Raw genomic sequence first — 21,296 nt, forward strand, 5'->3', positions numbered from 1 at the left:
GCTGATTCATGGATTGGAATGGAGTGGGATGAGTAATAACTGGGTGGTGCTTTTTATCTCAGTACGTTAGATCAGCTAAAGACAGAAGGGTTTTGATAGCTGAGGAGCTCAGAGTATCTATCCCATACTTTAAGGAAGGCCTCAGAAAGGGCAGCTGCTCCCCTAGATCCACCCACAGCTCCTAGTGTCCCCTGACAGACAGCAGACTGGTGCCAGAGTAGTTGCATGTGGTTGAGAGCCAGATATGCAAACAGATCTGCAGGGGTCCCTTTATGTACTTACATACTGTATTTTTTACTAGAAAACAGTGACATATTTAGTACCTAGTGCAGCAATGTCACAGGTCCTACAAGTATGAAGCCTAACTTCTAGAATGGACTCTACCACCTACTGTCCCTTGATTCAGTTCTTTGCAACTATAAATATTTATTCATTCAGTAAATAATTTTGAGACCTCCTCCATGCCAAGCAACATGCACTAATTTGAATTCAAGAGTTGCCCCAAGGTACTCACTATTTGCTGGTGGTGACAGTCAGATAAAGGGATCTTTATAAGCACTATTGCACTGTGTCCTCAAAGTGTGCCAGGGAGTGAGGGAGGGCTCAACCTGTCCCTCTTCCCTAGGAGTCTGTGAGCAGCAAATGAGATCACACAGGGGAAAGCGCTTTGTAAATAGCAGAAAGTGAGAATGGGGTGTGTGAGGAGGTGGGGAAAGGGGGAAGAAGGAGGAAGCAGAGGGGATGGGAGGCAGAAGGGAAGGAGGGGTGAAGGAGAAGAGAGGGAGTGGGGAGCAGGGGGAAGGAAGGGGAAGTAAAGTGGGAGGACTTCAACTAGGAGCTGTCTGCCTTTTCTGGAGACCTCGGGCAGGCAGCCGCCAGGCTGAGTGCTCCATCAGGGGCTGTGAGCCTGAGCGAGGCCTCAAAGGAGTGAGGGAACCAAGCCTGAAGCTTAGGGCTCACTCTCCCAGCAGGCCAAGCCCAAACCTTGCAACCGTTATCAAACTACTCTGGACTCCGTGGGAGCCTTAAACTCGTGTTATATTGCTTGAGACTAGGTGCTTTCGCAGCTCCCCATGCACCCCAACCTCTTCAGGATCCCAGCTTGAACAGTGACAAAGGCCAAGGTGTCCCCCTATTGTGACGCCCGATTTCTCATGAATCCCCTTATATAATGTTATCTCTGAGAAATGGTGGCTGGAGGTGATGCCAGCCACCACCATTCCCTGTACTGAATCGCCACCTAGAGGCCAGTTCTAGCCCAAACCAATGTGTAGGCCAAGTTTTCAGTTTTGCCTCAAGATAGAAAACAAAACAAAAAAAGAGTTATCTTTGAACAAAAGATAAAAAGGCAAGAAAATGGCACAAGACCTTTAAAAGGACTCCATCAGTCCCTTCACCAACCCTGTGGTTTGCTGGTGAGATATGCAAGGGCTGAAATGTCTCCACTTCTCAATGGGGCAGGATTTCCTCCATGGCTTGGGACCAATGTGAGAATGTCACTGTTTCGCACATATTCTAAAGTCTAGATTTGAAGAACAAATATGCCAAGAAAACCCTCCAGTTTGCCCTGCATGTCAGACCCCAACCCATCTGCTCCTCTTCTTTCATGCCCAAATTCAGACGTACTGGCTAGCTTGGGAAGACAGCTTAGCAGAAGATAGGCTGTCCTTTTTAGGAGAGTTTGCTGATTTGGCTTACATTTCTGGAATCAGCTGCCCTACACTGAACATGAATACCCATTAATCCTGGCCCATTTATTGAGAAGTAGTTGGATGAGTCTACAAAGGCATCAAAGGTAAGTCGATAGTTCAAAATGAGCATCGAGGCCAGGCACGGTGGCTCAACGCCTGTAATCCCAGCACTTTGGGAGGCCAAAGCAGGCAGATCACCTGAGGTCAGGAGCTCAAAACTAGCCTGGCCAACATGGCAAAACTCCGTCTGTCTACTAAAAATACAAAAATTAGCTGGGTGTGGTGACAGGTGCCTGTAATCCCAGCTACTTGGGAGGCTGAGGCATGAGAATCACTTGAACCCGGGAGGCAGAGGCTGCAGTGAGCCGAGATCGCACCACTGCACTCCAGCCTGGGCATCAGAGTGAGACTCCGTCTCAAAAAAAAAAAAAAAAATGAGCATCGAGGTATTTTGGTCTGAAGAAAATCCAAGCTACATGGTTCCGGATCTTCAGTGCCCCAGCTTGAACAGTGTCAGGGACAGCAGAGTACTAAGAAAAGTAAGCCAGGCTCCCAAACTGAGCAAGGGCAGTTTTTTTAATCCTCTTTTTAAATTTTTTTGGTTTTTCTGTTCATTCCTTTGCCAGTCTAGTAATTCAGCTTCCTACTACTCAGCTTATTGAATTCTTAAGTATAATTGGAAAACAAAATACATAAAATGTTCAAACTCTCATTGTCAAAGCATCCTAGTTTGTGACTGCTTGGGGATAGCAGTGTGTGCAGTGTCCAGGGAATGCCCACAGAGGCTGCAATACATTTTTGCAGGCAAGCAGCTGCTGGTCCCTCTTCAGACCAACAACAATTCAAACAAGGGGCTCCCTTTAGAGTAAACCTGGAGGAGCCTTGGGAAAATTAGAGTGATGTTTGAATTTATGAAAAAGCCACAGCTGTTCCCCAAGGATAAAGTGCAGTCCATTGATTGGCCAAAGGGCCCAGAGGAAATGAAGTTGCCATTTCCTTTACCCATCCACCCAAATAAGTTAGACTCCTAAAAACTGAAGTGTTTCCTTCTCTCCAGCAGAAATGATTCCACTTGGTGCTCACAGTAATCTTGTGAAGTAAGTACTATCGTTGCTGTCATGCAGAGAAGGAAACAGAGGCTAAAAGAAATTTAGTAATTTGCCTGTAAGAGGAGTAGTCAAGATTTGCACTCAAGTGCTCTGCTTCCAGAACATCTGCAGTTTTCCCAATACTGCCATTCCCCTTGGCATGAAGCCAACATACTGAGTCCTAAAGAGAATTTGCTGAGAAGTAATTCAGTTTGCCATAGATTGTTGCATGAATTCCTACACAACCACTGGAACTACACTATAGGTGGAATCAGTGGGCCAAGGACAACGCTCATTCAGGAATGATGCTCATTGTTGGTCAGTTAACACTACATACTTTCTGGGAGGGTCAAAACTTCTCAATCAAACAAAAAGATTTCTCTTGACTGTTTCCTACTTCATTCTCTTCGTTTAAGCGAGACAGGCTCTTTGTCCCCTATAAAATCTCCTACAAGACTTTGTCATTATTGTTCTCCAGATAAAGGGAGTCCTCTCCTGGGAAAGTTAAAAAGAACCACCATAAACCAATTGGAAGAAACAAAGACACAATGGGGACAGTGATGAGGAGACATCAGGTGACATCGACTTCCCAGGATCACACAGTCAGTGAGGGGCAGAACTGCTCAGAATCCAAGTCCAATGGACTCTAGCTGAGTGACATTTTCTTTCTTTCTTTTTTTTTTTTTTGAGACGGAGTCTTGCTCTGTTGCCCAGGCTGGAGTGCAGTGGCGTGATCTTGGCTCAATGCAACCTCCGCCTCCTGGGTTCAAGTGATTCTTCTGTCTCAGCCCCCCGAGTAGCTGGGACTACAGGCACAAACCACCATGCCTGGCTAATTTTTGTATTTTTAGTAGAGACGGGGTTTCACCATGTTGGTTAAGCTGGTCTTGAACTCCAGACCTGAGGTGATCTACCCGCCTTGGCCTCCCAAAGTGCTGGGATTACAGGCATGAGCCACCATGCCTGGCCTCCACTTTTCATTTAATCATAGTTTCAGGACATTGTATGTTGTTTCTAAGCAAAATCCAACTAGGAGTCCCAATTTCTAGGGCTAGCCCTAAAATAGCTCACTGGGGTTACTTCTCGCTACTAACATTCCCCATGCCCCATATTGAATTGTCCCAGATAGAGAAGGGAGTGGGAAGAGGGTGCTCCATTCTGAGTGCCCATAACAATAGCTAATAGCAGCCAAAATGTATTGAGCACTGTGCTGGGCACTGTGTTTATTACTTTATGTGCATCAGCTCATCTAATTATCTCAACAAACATATAAGGTAAGCATGACTATTTCCATTTTACAGATAAGGGGAACGAGGCACAAAGCTTCTAAGAAACTGGCTTAAGCTCCCACAACTGGTTAAGAGGTGGGGGTAGGATTGGAGTCCAGCGCTGTTCACCGTCAAAGGCAGTGCTCTGAATCACTCACTTTTAAAAACCATATAGTAAATGCAGGGCGCAAGGACTTTGGCTTACCACAAGGAATCTTCACATATGTAGCCAGCTGTCTCTGCAGGAAATTGGCAGCCCCTGCCTAGCCATGGAACTCCCACCATGGATGGCAAACTGGAGACTTGGGAGTTTAGTTTCTAGTTCTTTTGCCCAAGCTCTTTTATTGGGGGTTGGAAGAAAGGTAGGAAGAGCAATGAGGAAGGAAACGTTCTGGCTTAACGGGGAGAGAAAGAAAACAGAACAGGTTTGTTTCTGTAACCAAAGACCTTCTAAAAGCCACACCCCTGCATTCAAGAGCTGCAGAAGAAATGCTGTTCTTAAATTCTTCCACCAGCCTCAGTAACCATTTCACTAACAAGTCTTACATCAGATAGAACTTAAATTAGACACAAGAAAGGACTTCTGGTCAAAACGAACAGTCATTCCTGTGAATTGGGATTTATCTTTACAAAATCCCTTCCCTGAACTAAGAAAAGTCTTAGGGCCTTCTCTAAATAAAGGCTGCCCAAACGCAGAAATACTGCAGCTTTCAACAGGGGAAGACATGAGGTAGTTTTCAAACTTCTCCTCTCCTCCCTGGGTTTTATAGTCTTTTGCACTCAGGGGCACTTCGGGAAATGGTACACATTTGGCAGGTGAGACAAGTGACTGAGGTCTGGAAAAGGTGTGAGAAAGCTGGTGCACATGCAGGAGTGGGGTCCAAAAGGTAATGCTCCTGCCAACATGATGCACTGCTTTCCCCCAGACCTGCAACTGATGATGATTCTGTGCTTCTCCGAAAGTCAAAACACTCAACCTCACACACCTAAAAAAGAACTTAACCTTAAGCTCCTTTTTAGTAAGAGCCTATCTGTGTAGTCCCTGAGCCACCCCCAGGTTACATGTATAAAGAACAAAACCATGGAGGTAGCAATAATTCACTATTTGATGACAATTGTTTGTTTCTGCACTAGCTGTTTCTGGCATGGAACATATACCCGAGTGCTTGCCTCTGGAGCTTGCCCAGAATAAATAATTCAAACTAGCCTCTATAACTGCTGACCTTAAACCACATACCTACTGTTTTCAAGACAAAGAAATTCACATTGGCTTTGATGGAGCATTTAGAAAAGAGACAAAATTAAACTACTTGATTCTGAGTATAACTCAAGAGCAGCCAGTCATTCCACATATGAGATTCTACATATTGATTTCAAAATCCAGTTTGTCCTTGGGAAGAAAGAATAAGACAGGAGCTTAGAGCATTTACTCTTGAAAGCTCCAAATAACTTGCTTCTTTGTCCCCAGATGCACTCATTTATCTAAAGACATTCCAATTTCTTATTTTGTGGCAAGTATAGTTCAGTGCCGAAGATGCCTTTTGTTTGAACTTCAGTGAGGCTGGGGATGGGCAGTGCATCAGAACTGCTAGCATGCTAGCCAGTGTGTTCGTCAGTTTCACTTCCAATTTCTCCTCAGAATGTCTAGAAGAAAATTAAGTCTCAGGCCCAGCGTGATGGCTCACTCCTGTAATCCCAGCACTTTGGGAGGCCAAGGCAGGCAGATCACCTGAGATCGGGAGTTTGAGACCAGCCTGACCAACATGGAGAAAGCCCGTCTCTACTAAAAATTCAAAATTAGCCAGGCATGGTGGCACATGCCTGTAGTCCCAGCTACTCGAGAGGCTGAGGCAAGAGAATCGCTTGAACCCGGGAGGTAGAGGTTGCAGTGAGCTGAGATTGTGCCATTGCACTCCAGCCTGGGCAACAGAGCAAAACTCTGTCTAAAAAGAAAAAATATATATATATATATATTAAGTGTCTACAGCGGATTTCAGTATACAAAGAACCAGCTGGGGTCTGAGGACAGGGTGGCTCAGTAGAAAGAGCAGGGGCTTTGGAGCACATGACCTCTGGCAAATCACATAGCTTGAGACAATATTCTTATTTGCAAAATTTGAAGAAAATCCTACCAGCCTGGCTGGGTTGCTGAAGGACCATATTGGTTTGCCTGGGCTACCATAACAAAATTCCACAGACCAGATGGCTTTAAACAATTGATTTTCTCACAGCTCTGGAAGCTAGAAGTCTAAGATCAGTATGTCAGCAAGCTTGGTTTCTTCTGAGAGCTCTCTCTGTGGTTTCCTTCTTGATGAATCCATACATGGTCTTTGGTTTTTGCTCTGTGCTCATTTTAACTTAATTACCTCTTTAAAGACCTTATCTGCAAATATGATTATACTCTGAGGTATTGAGGGATAGGACTTCGATGTATTGAATTTTGGAGGGTGGAAAGGACAACAGTTTAGCCAGTAACAAAGACTAAATGACAAAGGAGTTTCATAAAAGCTCACTTTTTCCCTTTCTTACGCACAGGGAAGGAAAGTGTGCTTTGAAATAATGAAGATATAATTTCAACTCCTAGTTGTACTGCTTGCTAGTTATGTGAATGTGGGCAACTTGCTTACCCAGGATCATCCTCTGTACAATGGGGATGATAGAATTTGGATATTTGTCATCACTCAAATCTCATGTTGAAATGTAATCCCAGTGTTGTGGATGGGGCCTGGTGGGAGGTGATTGCATCGTGGGGGTACAGTTCTTATGAATCAAGTGAGTTCTCCCAAGATCTGGTTGTTTAAAGGTGTGTGGGACCTCCCCACCAATTTCTGTCTTGTTCCTGCTTTCTCCATGTGATACGCCTGCTCCCGCTTTGCCTTCCATGATTTTAAGCTCCCTGAGGCCTCCCCAGAAGCTGAACAGATGTTGGCACCATGCTTCCTGTAAAGCCTGCAGAACTGTGAGCCAATTAAACCTCTTCTTTATAAATTACCCAGTCCCAAGTATTTCTTCATAGCAATGCAAGAACAGCATAATATAGGAGATAAGAATATCTCCCTCAAAGGGATTTTTGTAAGTAAATGTTAAGTATGTAAAATGCTTCACAGTATCTGAAAGGAGTAAGCAGAATGTATTTGCTGTTAGTTACATCATTTCTTCCCAGCAGTAACTGTGATTAAAACTTCCTATTTGCCTCTTTTTGTCAGTGCTTTGACGACTGGCCTTGGGGAGGGTCTGAGAACTAAATGAACAGGGACAAATCTCTATCCTAGAGATTTCAAGAAACATTTCTTGACTGGCTGAACAAAGCAGTAGAGGTGGTGAATGAAACAGCCCAAATGCGTCATGGCGGGCACCTGTAATCCCAGCTATTTGGGAGGCTGAGGCAGGAGAATCGCTTAAACCCGGGAGGCAGAGGTTGCAGTGATCTGAGATCACGCCATTCCACTTCAGCCTGGGCAACAAGAGCAAAACTCTGTCTCAAAAAAAAAAAAAAAAAAAAAGAAAGAAAGAAACAGCCCAAATGGAGCACTACTCTAGTGATCATCCACAAGTCCACATCAGACTACATAGCATCAGACCACCTTCCTCCCAGTATAATGACCCATGTACTTCCTTTTCCCTTTCCTTCCCTTGTGATAGAATTTCCCTTATAACAAGTCACAGGCAGCCCATCCCTGAGAGCATTGGCCAGAAAGGCAGCAAGCCTGGAAAACAAATAGCACGCTACAAATGCTCTACCCAGCAAGTGAGAAGCTGAAGAACAGGAGGAAGTCAGTGAGCTGAAAAGGTGTTTTAATTGTTGCTTCTAGTCAGAGAGACCTCTAGACAAAAGTCCAGTCCTCAGTTTCAATCATTATCATACCAGCAAGACTAAAAGGAATCCCCAAAATAAGTAAAACCGATTCCCATCCTGACACATAAATGCACTGTTACACAGTTACAGCAACACTACTACAGAAGTGATCTGCAGACTTGTGCCAATCCACAAACTATTTGCTCTTTGTCCACAATAAACTACAGAAACCGAGAATAAGCATTTAGAAATTTTAATTGCAGTTTGATAGTAATTTTATGTGTTGAATGTGTAATAAAAATTTTGTTTGTATTTTGTCTTAATTTTTCTAGAAATTCATTCTTACTGCATTTTACAAAAGTATTGATCCATGGCAACTAGTTCTTCAGCACAGATAGTTTAAGCACTGTCACAAACCTCTAAATATCTACAAGTGTGAACAAATATCTTTCATAACTCAGCAGGATGCTACCATATAGGCCCTAGCATGTCCCACTCCAAAACAAAAAATACAATTAACACTAAGGCATTTTTTTTTTTCTGCATGTCACCTTAAAAGATAAAAAGTCTAATTTTTCTATTAGAAATTTAGTAAAAAGCATTTTTTACTAGGGTAAATTCCAGTCTAAACGTTCAGACTGGAGTGATCAGTGTCCGGAGGGTTTTACCGAAGTGTTTATGCAGACTATCGAGAAGATACTCTGCTTGTTCTTGTACACCAATCACAGACAGAGAGCCAAATCATGAGTGAACTCCCATTCACAATTGCTTCAAAGAGAATAAAATACCTAGGAATCCAACTTACAAGGGATGTGAAGGACCTCTTCAAGGAGAACTACAAACCACTGCTCAATGAAATAAAAGAGGATACAAACAAATGGAAGAACATTCCATGCTCATGGGTTGGAAGAATCAATATCGTGAAAATGGCCATACTGCCCAAAGTAATTTATAGATTCAATGCCATCCCCATCAAGCTACCAATGACTTTCTTCACAGAATTGGAAAAAACTACTTTAAAGTTCATATGGAACCAAAAAAGAGCCCGCATCGCCAAGTCAATCCTAAGCCAAAAGAACAAAGCTGGAGGCATCACGCTACCTGACTTCAAACTATACTACAAGGCTACAGTAACCAAAACAGCATGGTACTGGTACCACAACAGAGATATAGATCAATGGAACAGAACAGAGCCCTCAGAAATGATGCCGCATATCTACAACTATCTGATCTTTGACAAACCTGACAAAAACAAGAAATGGGGAAAGGATTCCCTATTTAATAAATGGTGCTGGGAAAACTGGCTAGCCATATGTAGAAAGCTGAAACTGGATCCCTTCCTTACACCTTATACAAAAATTAATTCAAAATGGATTAAAGACTTAAATGTTAGACCTAAAACCATTAAAATCCTACAAGAAAACCTAGGCAATACCATTCAGGACATAGGCGTGGGCAAGGACTTCATGTCTAAAACACCAAAAGCAATGGCAACAAAAGCCAAAATTGACAAATGGGATCTAATTAAACTAAAGAGCTTCTGCACAGCAAAAGAAACTACCATCAGAGTGAACAGGCAACCTACAGAATGGGAGAAGATACTCTGCTTGAATTGGAAGGTATCATAGTGGGGAAAACCCTGAATCTGAGTCAGAAAACCTGGATTCAAATTCTGCTGCCTTTCTGGCCAATGCTCTCAGGGATGGGCTGCCCAGGGCTTGGTGAAATTATGGCTTACCTAATATCAAAAGTTTTTAAACAAAGAAGAGGAAGTGGGTGAGCTGAAACAAAAACTTTTGATATTGGGTAAGTGATACTGTCACCAAGCCAGTTTCCATAACTATAAAATGTGGAAAGTAAAATTGTCTACCCAATCTATATCATGAGTGTTGTGAAATTCAAGTGAGATGTCTGTGGAAAGTGCCTCCTAAAGAATAAAGCGCTTGGCCGGGCGCGGTGGCTCACGCCTGTAATCCCAGCACTTTGGGAGGTCGAGGTGGGTGGATCACAAGGTCAAGAGTTCGAGACCAGCCTGGCCAATATGGTGAAACCCCGTCTCTACTAAAAATACAAAAAAAATTAGCCGGGCGTGGTGGCACATGCCTGGAATCCCAGCTACTCGGGAGGCTGAGGCAGGAGAATTGCTTGAATCCGGGAGACGGAGGTTGCAGTGAGCCGAGATTGCACCACTGCACTCCAGCCTGGGTGACAGAGCGAGACTCTGTCTCAAAAAATATAAAAAATAAAAAATAAAGTGCAGTAGAAGTACACAATGGGGTAAATATGAGCTTTCAAAGAGTTGGTAGCCTCAAAGATGGCCCCTATGATATAGTATAGTAACAAAGTTGACCAGAATATTGACATTCTTCAAATATCCTGTTAATCAAAGATTTACCAAATTAGAAAATGCTGCCTTCATATCCTTCCCTGCGCAGAAAACACTCTTATTTTCTAATGAATTATGAAGTGTATTTGTTTCCATACCTGCCAGGCATCTAGCACCATGGTGGATACCACCAGGGTGGAGGAAGCAGGAGAGCACACAGTGCCTGTCCTCACAACTCACAGCTGCAGGGGCGGCCAGGGGCAGGCTCAAGGCAATATGTGACTTGGCAAGAACTGGAGGAAAACAATTCTGCCCTGTTCTCACTTGTACAGCTACTTGAAGACCCCCCTCAAAAGGATACAAACTCATAAATATACCATTTCACTGCTGTACGTTAGGCAAAAGAAGACCAGAAAATTAGAATGTTTTTAGCTTTATTAAAGACATATTATAGTAGACAAACAAGTAGACAAACACATGCTCTATAAAATATACATTCTGATGTGTGACAAAATACAAACAGATACTAAGAAATGACTACATTGAACAATGACTTGGCTTATATCTCTTTTTAGGTACATCTAGTATTAGGGCTGCTCAGACTGGCATTATCCAATAGGGGAAAAAAATAATAGTGGAAAGTAGGGGGTAGAAATAAGTCTCCCCATTGTAAAGAGGCCACAGTAAACAGCAAAGAGACATTCCAAGAGTACCTGACCATCTGATGATCAATTTCTCTTTCAAGATAGTTACAGTTTGTAGAAGATCACTTTACTCCTTTATCTGAAAACAGGCACAAGTCAAGCTGTTTCTTCACCTTCACCCTATTCCATCTTCACACACACACACACACACACACACAAAACCTACCTTACTACTAACAAAACCTTCAGATGATTCTTGGGTTTTCAGGTGGTGGTAAGTGCAGCTTGTAACATATCTGTTAGTTCCAAACCTGTTACTTTTGTCAATGAACCAGACAGTTATCCAAAAAACAAAGAAAATCAAGGCTAACTGATGTTGGTTTAGACTGTACTCCAAACAAAAAAGTTTAAGGTAGAAAAAGGGGGAAAAAACATCTGCCAACTGTATGGGGAAAGAGATCATGTAATAGAAAAATGAAACATTACTTGCAGGTTGCCACAAAAATAATCTTAGCTCAATCTTCTAAGGTTCAACTGTCTTCACAATTACCTCTATAATCTGTATCAAGAAGCAAAGAAAAGAGGATGTGGCATAAAATGACAGCAAATTTACCTCTGTTATTCCTTTATGCTTCTGGCATTTCTGGGGATATTAAAATGATTAGAAAAGGCCATGACACACTTGGGTAAAATATTGGTATAAAACTGAACACCACAATCTCAACCCCATTCTAATTGGAGTCCCACAGATAAGAAGAAACAAGAATAAAAATTATCAAGAGGGCTGGGCACAGTGGCTCATACCTGTAATCTCAGCACTTTGGGAGGCCAAGGTGGGCGGATCACTTGAGGTCACGAGTTCAAGACCAGTCTGGGCAACATGGTGAAACCCCATCTCTACTAAAAATACAAAAATTAGCCGGGCATGGTGGTGGGCGTCTGTAATTAATTCCAGCTACTTGGGAGGCTGAGGCAGGAGAATCGCTTGAACCTGGGAGGCGGAGATTGCAGTGAGCTGAGACCATGCCACTGCACTCCAGCCTGGGCAATAGAGCGAGACTCTGTCTTAAAAAAAAAAAAAAAAAAAAAAAAAACAGTAAAATTTTAATATATTATAGGCTTTTAAATTTGTTAGTATAGTAATGCCATTTATGCTAGTAACTACTTATAGATTTCTTCAGAAGATTAAACCCAGAATTTCATGTTTCATGTTCCCAGCTATGAACACAGGTCAGACCCCTTTTGTCAATGAAGGTCCAAAATTCTCTAGTTTCCTGAAGAGCTCTAAAATGAATACAAAGGACTTAGAAAGGACAAAGTTTTAAGACTATCAGATTGCTTCTGGGGATTTCCAATGATAAAAGTGAAAAAGACCTTAAAGGTCATCTTGCCCATATTCCATGTGAATGAAGAAATTTCTTAAACGCTATTAACAGATGATGATTTAGCTTCTGTATGTACCTTTCCACCAAAAAGGCTGATTATTCCATTATCAGATAAATTTATTAAAGAGCCAACACAAGATTTATTAGCAAGTATATAATACACCTCCCTGTGTATAACTCTGTCTTCTGGAGTAGAATTCTTATTTTTCATGATGACCCTTTAAGTAGTTAAAGACTTTTAACACATCTCTTTTCATAGGGAAATGGGTAACAGAATCTAAATTGCTTGACATATTAATCTTTTACAACCTCACAATGGGCAATGTGAAGACAGCTGTTTTTAAACATGAAAGTTATTCTGAGGTGGCTCTTTAGGGGAACTTGCACATTGGAATGGGTTCCTGCTATTTTTTTCAAGAGAGTAGCTCGTATTCTAGGGAAAGGACTGCGGGGTGCGGTGGCTTATGCCTATAATCCCCGCACTTTGGGAGGCCTAAGCGGGGAGATTGCTTGAGCCCAGGAGTTTGTGATCAGCCTGGGCAACAAGGTGAAACCCCATCTCTACAAAAAATACAAAAATTAGCTGGGTGTGGTGGCACAGCTACTCAGGTGGTTGAGGTGGGAGGATCACTTGGGCTTGAGATATCAAGGCTGCAGTGATGACAGTGAGCCACGATCACACCATTGCACTCCAGCCTGGGTGACAGGGTGAAACCCTGTCTCAAAAAAAAAAGTAGAAGTTGCGGAGCGACAGAAAGCCAATGGCGTAAGTGTAGATCCTGTCCCAGTAGGGCATGGAGTTCAAGGAATATTGTCTTTTCTTCCAGGTAGAAGTGGAGAATCAGCCTGAAAGGGGACAAACAAATCAAGAGAATGTATGTATTCCTACTGAAAGTGGTCACTAGGGGGCAGTGGGGAAAGGAGGTATTTCTCTCAGCATTTCAGTTTACCTTGCTTTGCAACATTCCTGATTAGCATTAGGCAGACATGATTCTGCTGGAAGAAATACTCATGGGACACTAATCCTACTTAGAGGGTTAATATATTGCTTGATCAGAAACATACGCAATAATGAAAAGTGTCAGGAATTCCTTTTCCTAAGGGGTGTGTGTGTGTGCGTTTATTTAAAGACCAGAGATAGGCTCTTCACATTTACATAGATTGCTGACTAGTTATTTAGGCAAGCTAGGAATATCTAAGAAGGACATATCAACCATCTGAGTTGACATAATGGAAAATGACCTGGCTCTTTAGGAGACCAGACTCCGACAGCACTGTCAGTAGAAGGACCACTGCTAGAGCAGAGAGGCAGTACTCCTACAAGGTTTTTGTATTTTTTTTTTTTTTTTTTTGAGACGGATTCTCACTCTGTCACCAGACTGGAGTGCAGTGGTGCAATCTCGGCTGACTGCAACCTCTGCCTCCCAGGTTCAAGTGATTCTCCTGCCTTAGCCTCCTGAGCAGCTGGGACTACAGGCGCGCACCACCACGCCCAGCTAATTTTTGTATTTTTAGTAGCGATGGAATTTCACCATGCTGGCCAGGATGGTCTCGATCTCTCTCGTGATCCGTCCACCTCGGCCTCCCAAAGTGCTGGGATTACAGGCGTGACCCACCGTGCCCGGCCTCCTACATGAAGTTTTCTAGAGCACTGGCTCACAGGCTATCTTCTGCCCGTTCACACGTGACAGGTGATGCTCATTGGCACAGTCTCTGGCAGCCTGGCCCTAACTCCACCTATTCCATTCAGGAAATCTATCAGAATTTGAGCGAGAGTAATATAATTATAGGGATAACTTCGAATACATTAGAAAGGTGAGTCACAAACTAGTTACAAATTAGTTGTGGTACACCTGTCAACTCATTCTGATACTCTAGTGTGCTATAAAACCAGCATTCAGACATTCTGCTCTAGAGAGCAATGGGTGGTTTTTCAACTGAGTCAAGATTCTTTGTTTACTAATACTGTTTAGAAGCAGAATTTTTTTCTCCTAATGAGTATTTCTTAGACCATTACTCCTGCTATAAAGGAAATACATCTGGCTCAAGTCAGAATGAGCAGCATCACTCTTGTTCTACTCGAACAAATGTCACCAAAGCAGCTTTTTATTAAAGTAGCATAATCCTCCTTAGCTCCTGGAGGGAATTACAGATTCACAGAATGTTACAGCTGGAAAGCGCTTTACAGCATCTAGAAAAATGTCCTCATTTCATAAATGAGAAAATCTAGCCTAGAGAAGTAAAAAGACTCACCCTTGATTACAAAGCCAGTAACAAGCAGAGTCAGGAGGTGAACGAGGTCTTAAATTCTGAGTCAGTCTAGTACAAACTACACCATAATCTAGTAAGAAAGGAAGAAGAGAGATCGCAGATTTAAGGGATAGGAAATTGTGATCTTTAGGAAGTTCAAAGTGAAAATGATCAGAGGCTGACATATTAAAGAAAAAGGTGGGCAGTACTAAACAGCTCAAGAAGTGCTGCTGCCCATGGGAGAACACTTAGGACTGAAAATAAGTATGAATAAATGCTCAACTTTCTGGCAAAAAGTTGAGAAATTATGTGAGTTTGGAACCCTTGAACAAGGACTTAAAAATAGATATTTTTATTTAAGTGGCTGAAATTATCTAGTGAGTAATATTGGATTTAGAGGAGAGAACTGGACAGGAAGTGTAAGGAAATCTGAAAGCACAAAGAATTACGTTGCATTAGAGTGTGAAGTTCTTTATTTACCTAAAGCTCTTTGATATCAGAAATTCAAGAAAACTTTTTGGTTTAATCGCTTGTATAAGATGAGGACCACTCCAAGGCTTTACAGTATAAGAATTTGGGGGCCAGGTGAGTGGCTCATGCCTGTAATCCTAGCACTTTGGGAGGCCAAGGCAAGCAGATCACCTGAGGTCAGGAGTTCAAGACCAGCATGGCCAACATGGTGAAACCCCATCTCTACTAAAAATACCAAAAGAAAAAAAAAAAACAGAAATCGTGGTGTGACTGTAATCCCAGCTACTCAGGAGGCTGAGGCAAGAGAATTGCTCGAACCTGGGAGGCGGAGGTTGCAGTAAGCCGAGATCATGCCACTGCACTCCAGCCTGGGTGACCGAGAGGGATTCCATCTCAAATAATAATAATAATAAAAGAATGTTTGCATGTTCTTCTACTCCCAAGAGCACTCTTCCCTTCTTAAGATATACTGCGCATTGGTAAAAGATTAAAAACAAAACAAACTCGGAAAAGAAGCAATCTTTGGTTTCCTGGTCAATGAAGAATTTTGCTGAAAGAAGATATTCCCATTCAGAGAAAGCACAAAGTGAACACAACTAGAAACAACTAAAACTCAGTCTGGTATTTCAATACTGTGTCATAACAGCCAGACAACTTTCCAGCTGTTCTTCAAGACAGAAAACTCAGATTCTGACAATGAAGAAGATGGATGTGGCCCAGTGCAGAAGTCAGATGGACCAATTGGTTCCAGAAGCTTTCTACTTGCAAATAACCTGAGTGATGAAGATTACAGGCTTATGAGTGATAACACTTGCTAGGCACTATAGGTGAAGTACAGAAGAGTTGCTGAGAAGGTTACAACAAATTAAAGAGGATTCCCCACAAGAATCAGGTGAAAATAGAGGTGGATGATGTCTAGTACTAGTAACGGATCTGTAATAAAGTGGCTTACCTCTTTTGGACAAACTGAAAATATGACAGGAAGTAAGCAAAGAGAAAACCAAGCTTGAACAGCAGTGAGCCAGAGTAATCCATATAGTGGTAATTTCAGATTCAATGTAGGGATCAATTTTATCCTTAATAATGGAAGGCTGAATACAGAAAATGAATATGCATCATTTGCAAGACTTCCCAGGGGAGAAAATAGGGGAAACAGAGGAAAGTGGAAAATCCACAATCTGAGTCAACATTTGCAAGGCCACCTAGGTCAGGTACAAAGTGTGACAGAAGTATTAATGAAAGTTCCACTTACCAGAGGTCAGAGAAGACCGAGAAGCAGGAGCCCAGGCCAATGGAGAACCAGAGCAAGAAACAAAAGTAGGTTGCCTCCAAATTCATGGTGAGAAGTTCCACAAATATTTCATGATAATACACATCTCAGACTTTTGAATGACCCCTGGTAAATGAGACAGAGATTTTCTAGAACTCAGCAACATGAGACATTGAGAGAGCAAATAACTGACCCATAGTTGCAAAGTGGCATGTTTTTGCAGCTTTTGGAACATGGAATGCCTTTCCAGGAGAACATTCTCCAGACACAATCAGAAATGGTGAATCTGGGGCACTGAGACTGAGAAATCCAGTCATAGTCCTGATTGTGATAGTAGGAAGAGTTCATCATGGGGAATATTTGCCAAGATACAGCACACCTAATAGAACCCAGTTAACATCTCCAACACCAAACAACAGTCACTTTAGAAAGTGAACAAAGAGAACTCAGAAATAATATTTTCACATTGTGAGCAAGCAGGTGTGAGAATCTATTTCACTACCAACAGAATTCCTGTTCACAGAATTTCAAATACTCATTTAAATAATACACCTGTTGCAACTCAAAGAGCATTAAAGCAGACAATGACAAGCTTTGCAGACTCAAATATGGACAGTGATAGTGATTTATATCCTAGCGGCGCACCCCAGTCAGAACATGGCAAGAGCAAAGTCACAGAATGAAAGAGATGGTTCTGATATCAGCAACTGTTCTGGCTCCAATTCATGTCACAGTACTGCTTATGATTCTGACTCAAGTTCTGCAATCTTTAAATCAGCCTCCAGTTTTTGAAGCGTTCATTATACATAAACTAACAATCCGATCTAACTCATTGGTTCCTGAAGGAATGACTGAACCTTCCTGAATCAATTTCTGTTTCAGTAAAAAGGGAAGGAGGGAGGGAGAGAGGGAGGAAAGGAAAGGAATTTCCAAACAAGTTTTCCTCTAGGTACATACAGCTGTGACAGGACTGCCAGGCTCTGAAAGAACAAGCCTTTTATGTTAGAAAGGGAGTATCACCTAGCACTTTTAAACAGATGGCAAATGACCAGAAGTATGAACCTCTAGGCATGAAGAAGGCGGTTAATTACACCAAGACTGTGTTTATGTGTATACAGTCACTAAGTAGCTGCCTCCATAGATACACTTTTTAACAATTAAGTTTTTAAAACTTTTTATTTATTTATTTTTGAGCCAGGGCCTTGCTCTGTCACCCAGGCTGGGATGCAGTGGCTTCACACAGCTCACTGCAGCCTTGATTTCCCGGGCTCAAGTGACCCTCCCACCTCATCCTCCCAAGTAGCTAGGGGTACAGCAGCATGCCACAATGTCCAGCTATTTTTTTAATTTATTTTTTGCAGAGACATTTTGCAGAGACAGGGTCTCACCATGTTGCCCAGCCTGGTCTCAAATTCCTGGCCTCAAGCAATCCTCCCACCTTAGCCTCTCAAAATGCTGCGATTACAGGTGTGAGCCACAGTTTTCATACTTTAAATAAAATGTTTAGATCTCACTAAATCGAGTTATTTATTTAAAATCTGTGATCTGAGAAGCTACTTGTCAATATTATAACTGGATATTATATATAATTTTGGCATATCAAAAATATTTACATTGCAGCCAACACATATGGTCAATGAATACAAAAATTATTTATAAATGCACATATATTTACAATGACATCCCGGGACAAAAAAAAAAAATTCACAAGAATAAAAAACCTTTGACCTGGTACCAGTTGGTCAAGCTTGGGATTCTTGCCAAAGACCTTGAATATCAAAGCCCCAGTCTCAACTATCTGCCTGAAACCACTGAAGAATCCCAGGCACACTTCCCAGAAGGCTCCAGAGTTATTTTTGCTCCTTGGAAGGCAAAGTAGAACATCAAAGTAGTGATGTTTTCTCAGGACCATTCTGAAGACTAGGGCAATCCAGGATGTTAAGCAGCAATGTGACTCTTCCTGACAGGCAGATGCACACCAGGGCACATCCCCATGGAACCATCAGGAAGCACATTTGCCCCGTATCTTCCCTCTGCCGGTGCTGCACATTTTTGATGAGCTGTGCCCATTTCTGTCAGCTGTTGCCATTTCTTCATCAGGTATAAGACCAAACAACGCATGGCCCACCTTGGTGCAGTCAGATGTAATCATAAAGAAAGAGTAAAGCAAATGCTGACTTCGGAGTTTCTTCTGAGCTCTGAGGTAGTAAATGCAAAATTAATGAGTCTCTGCCCAGATTTCATCCTGAAGTGAGTTTCATGTGCCCTCACTACCATCTTGAATGTTCCGAGTCCTACTAAAATCAAAAGCATGATCCTGTAACCTGTGGCAGGACATGGAAGAAGCGGAACAGTCTGGCTCTCTCCCTGCCAGGCCCTCATTTTGATGAAGTTGTGGTGACTCATGGACTGGCTGCTGGGAAAAAGGAGGATGAGGCAGGCCTAGTTCTCTGTTTATGTTCCACACGGGCCACTGCAATGCTTCTGAGAATGAAAGACAAGAATTATCAGTAGTGACTGGTAAAACTTAATATCCTTTTAGCCAAATCCTCAAAGAAATAAAGATGTTCAATATTCCTGAATAGGGACACTGAAATCAAACACATACACACACACACACACACACACACACACACACACACACACACACACACACACACAAAACACCACCAGAACATGGTCTTTCAAATCCCTCCACTTCACAAACCTAACCAATTATTTACTGAGATCATACTATATATCATCTACTGTCACCTGTTATTTTAGCGATTCTGTTGCTACAAAATTTTTTATTTTTACTTATTTTTTTTTTTTGAGATGGAGTTTTGCTCTTGTTGCCTGGGCTGGAGTGCAATGGCGTCATCTCGGCTCACCGCAACCTCTGCCTCCCAGGTTCACGCAATTCTACTGCGTCAGCCTCCCGAGTAGCTGGGATTACAGGCATGTGCCACCATGCCCGGCTAATTTTGTATCTTTTTAGAGACAGGGGTTTCTCCATGTTGGCCAGGCTGGTCTCGAATTCCCAACCTCAGATGATCAGCCCGCTTCAGCCTCCCAAAGTGCTGGGATTACAGGCTTGAGCCACTGTGCCTGGCCACAAAATTTTTAAATAAAACTCTTTAGACACGTGGAAAAGAACTAAAAGACAAAATGGTATCCATATTGTCATGAAAGTTTCATGATAGATAATAATCATTGATTCAGTGCAGCCATTATATCTTTAAATATGTCACGAAATTGTTTTAAAAATAAACAGCCATTCCCTTCCAACTCCTAGCATGTCAACAATTCTAACAACAAATGATAGTCAAAAGGAGCTATATTAAATCAGATTATCTGCACACTGGTTTCAAATATGCATTTCTCATTCTTTTTATTACAATGGTGAACTATTTTCCCAAAGACTTTACTGAAAGTTATATTAACTTCATAAGGTGCATTTTAGAAAAAGCTAGCCAAACATTATAAAAACAAATACCCAGAAATAAAAATAAAATCCATGTGAAAAGTAAGCTAGAGCAGGGTTTCTCAAGTTTTAATTAATATGCACACAAATAACGTGAGGATCTTGTTAAAATGTAGACTCTGATTTGCTAGGTCTGCGCTGGGATCATTACTCTGCATTTCTAACAAGCTCTTAGGTAATGGTGATGCTGATAGTCAATAGACCAGACTTCGAGTAAGAAGAAGCTAGGATACCCCACATAAAAAATCGCCAATGTGCCAAAGCACTCTCATTTGCTGATTTCCTTACTTACGGACCAGATTAAAACTTAAGGCATCCCCAAAGTTAGAAAAAAGATGGGACTACATTTCTGGTCCTTCTTAAACCCTTTTGGTATTAACTCTTCTAAGACACCCAACAGTGAAAGTGGATTTACTGTTGGTGCATTTCTTTCATGAACACTTAATGTAAAGATAAGAGATTAACTTCAATAATAGTGCTTTCCTCTGACCTCTTTAGAAGTCTTTAATCTCTTAACAACAGAGGCTGGGTGCAGTGGCTCATGCCTGTAATCCCAACACTTTGGGAGGCTGAGGTGGGTGGATCACCTGAGGTCAGGAGTTCGAGACCAGCCTGGCCAACATGGTGAAACCCTGTCTCTACTAAAAAATACAAAAAATTAGCCAAGCGTGGTGGTGGGCACCTGTAATCCCAGCTCGCAGGAGGCTGAGGCAGGAGACCCGGAAAGTGGAGGTTGCGGTGAGCCGAGATCATGCCACTGCACTCCAGCCTGGGCGACAGAGCAAGACTCTGTATCTCCAAAAAAAAAAAAGCGTAACTCAGATACTTGCAGGGATGGTTCTGGCAGGAGTAAATGATCTAATGTGGGACATGAAGTAGTAAATGCAAAATTAATAAGTCTCTGCCCAGATTTCATCTTGAAGAGAGTTTCATGTGCCCTCACTACCATCTTGAATGTTCCAAGTCCTACTAATATTAAAATCAAAAGCATGATCCTGTAACCTGTGGGACATAATCTAACATGGGACATTAGATCATTCACTCCTGCCAGAACCATCCCCGGGAGTATCACAGTATACTTTGCCTTCCTCTGTAAACCTGTAGTTCTCACCTCCTACCCTATCCTTTTTTGAGACAGAGTCTCACCCTGATGTCCAGGCTGGAGTGCAATCACTCAATCTCGGCTCACTGCAACCTCCGCCTCCCGGGTTCAAGCGATTCTCCTGCCTCAGCCTCCCAAGTAGCTGGGACTACAGGTGCCCACCACCACGCCCAGCTAATTTTTAATTTTTTTAGTAGAGATGGGGTTTCACCATGTTGGCCAGGCTGGTCTCGAATTCCTGACCTCGTGATCCACCCGCCTCAGCCTCCCAAAGTGCTGGGATTACAGGCGTGAGCCATCGTGCCCAGCCTGACCTCCTACCCTATTCCAGTGCTCTTCCATGTCAGGCTGACAGAAGGATGAAAGCTGATAAAAAGCTTGGATGGACAGGAAGACATACATGCTCAGCATTACTCTTCATGATCTAGAAAGAGTTTTGTTTCAAATGCCAAGTGGTTATCAAATGCCTAATCTATACAATATAATGTATATTTCTTTTCCTGGGCCATGTTTGGGGACACAAGCCCAAAACTGCATTC

The 21,296-nt window shown here is 42.3% G+C and overlaps 1 protein-coding gene across 1 annotated transcript in view; it reads right to left on the reverse strand.

The window, feature by feature from the left end:
• Positions 1 to 17,821: 17,821 nt before the first annotated feature.
• LRIG2 (leucine rich repeats and immunoglobulin like domains 2) overlaps positions 17,822 to 21,296 on the reverse strand; it is a 55,532-nt gene continuing 52,057 nt past the window's right edge. Inside the window, exon 18 of the mRNA XM_030824819.1 lies at positions 17,822 to 18,673. Within this exon, the coding sequence (XP_030680679.1) occupies positions 18,447 to 18,673 (227 nt within the window). The 3' untranslated portion in view covers positions 17,822 to 18,446. The remainder of the gene's footprint in view (positions 18,674 to 21,296) is intronic.

The sequence above is a fragment of the Nomascus leucogenys genome, chromosome 12 (genome assembly GCF_006542625.1).
Source record: "Nomascus leucogenys isolate Asia chromosome 12, Asia_NLE_v1, whole genome shotgun sequence".
In the NCBI taxonomy this organism is placed as follows: Eukaryota; Metazoa; Chordata; class Mammalia; order Primates; family Hylobatidae; genus Nomascus; species Nomascus leucogenys.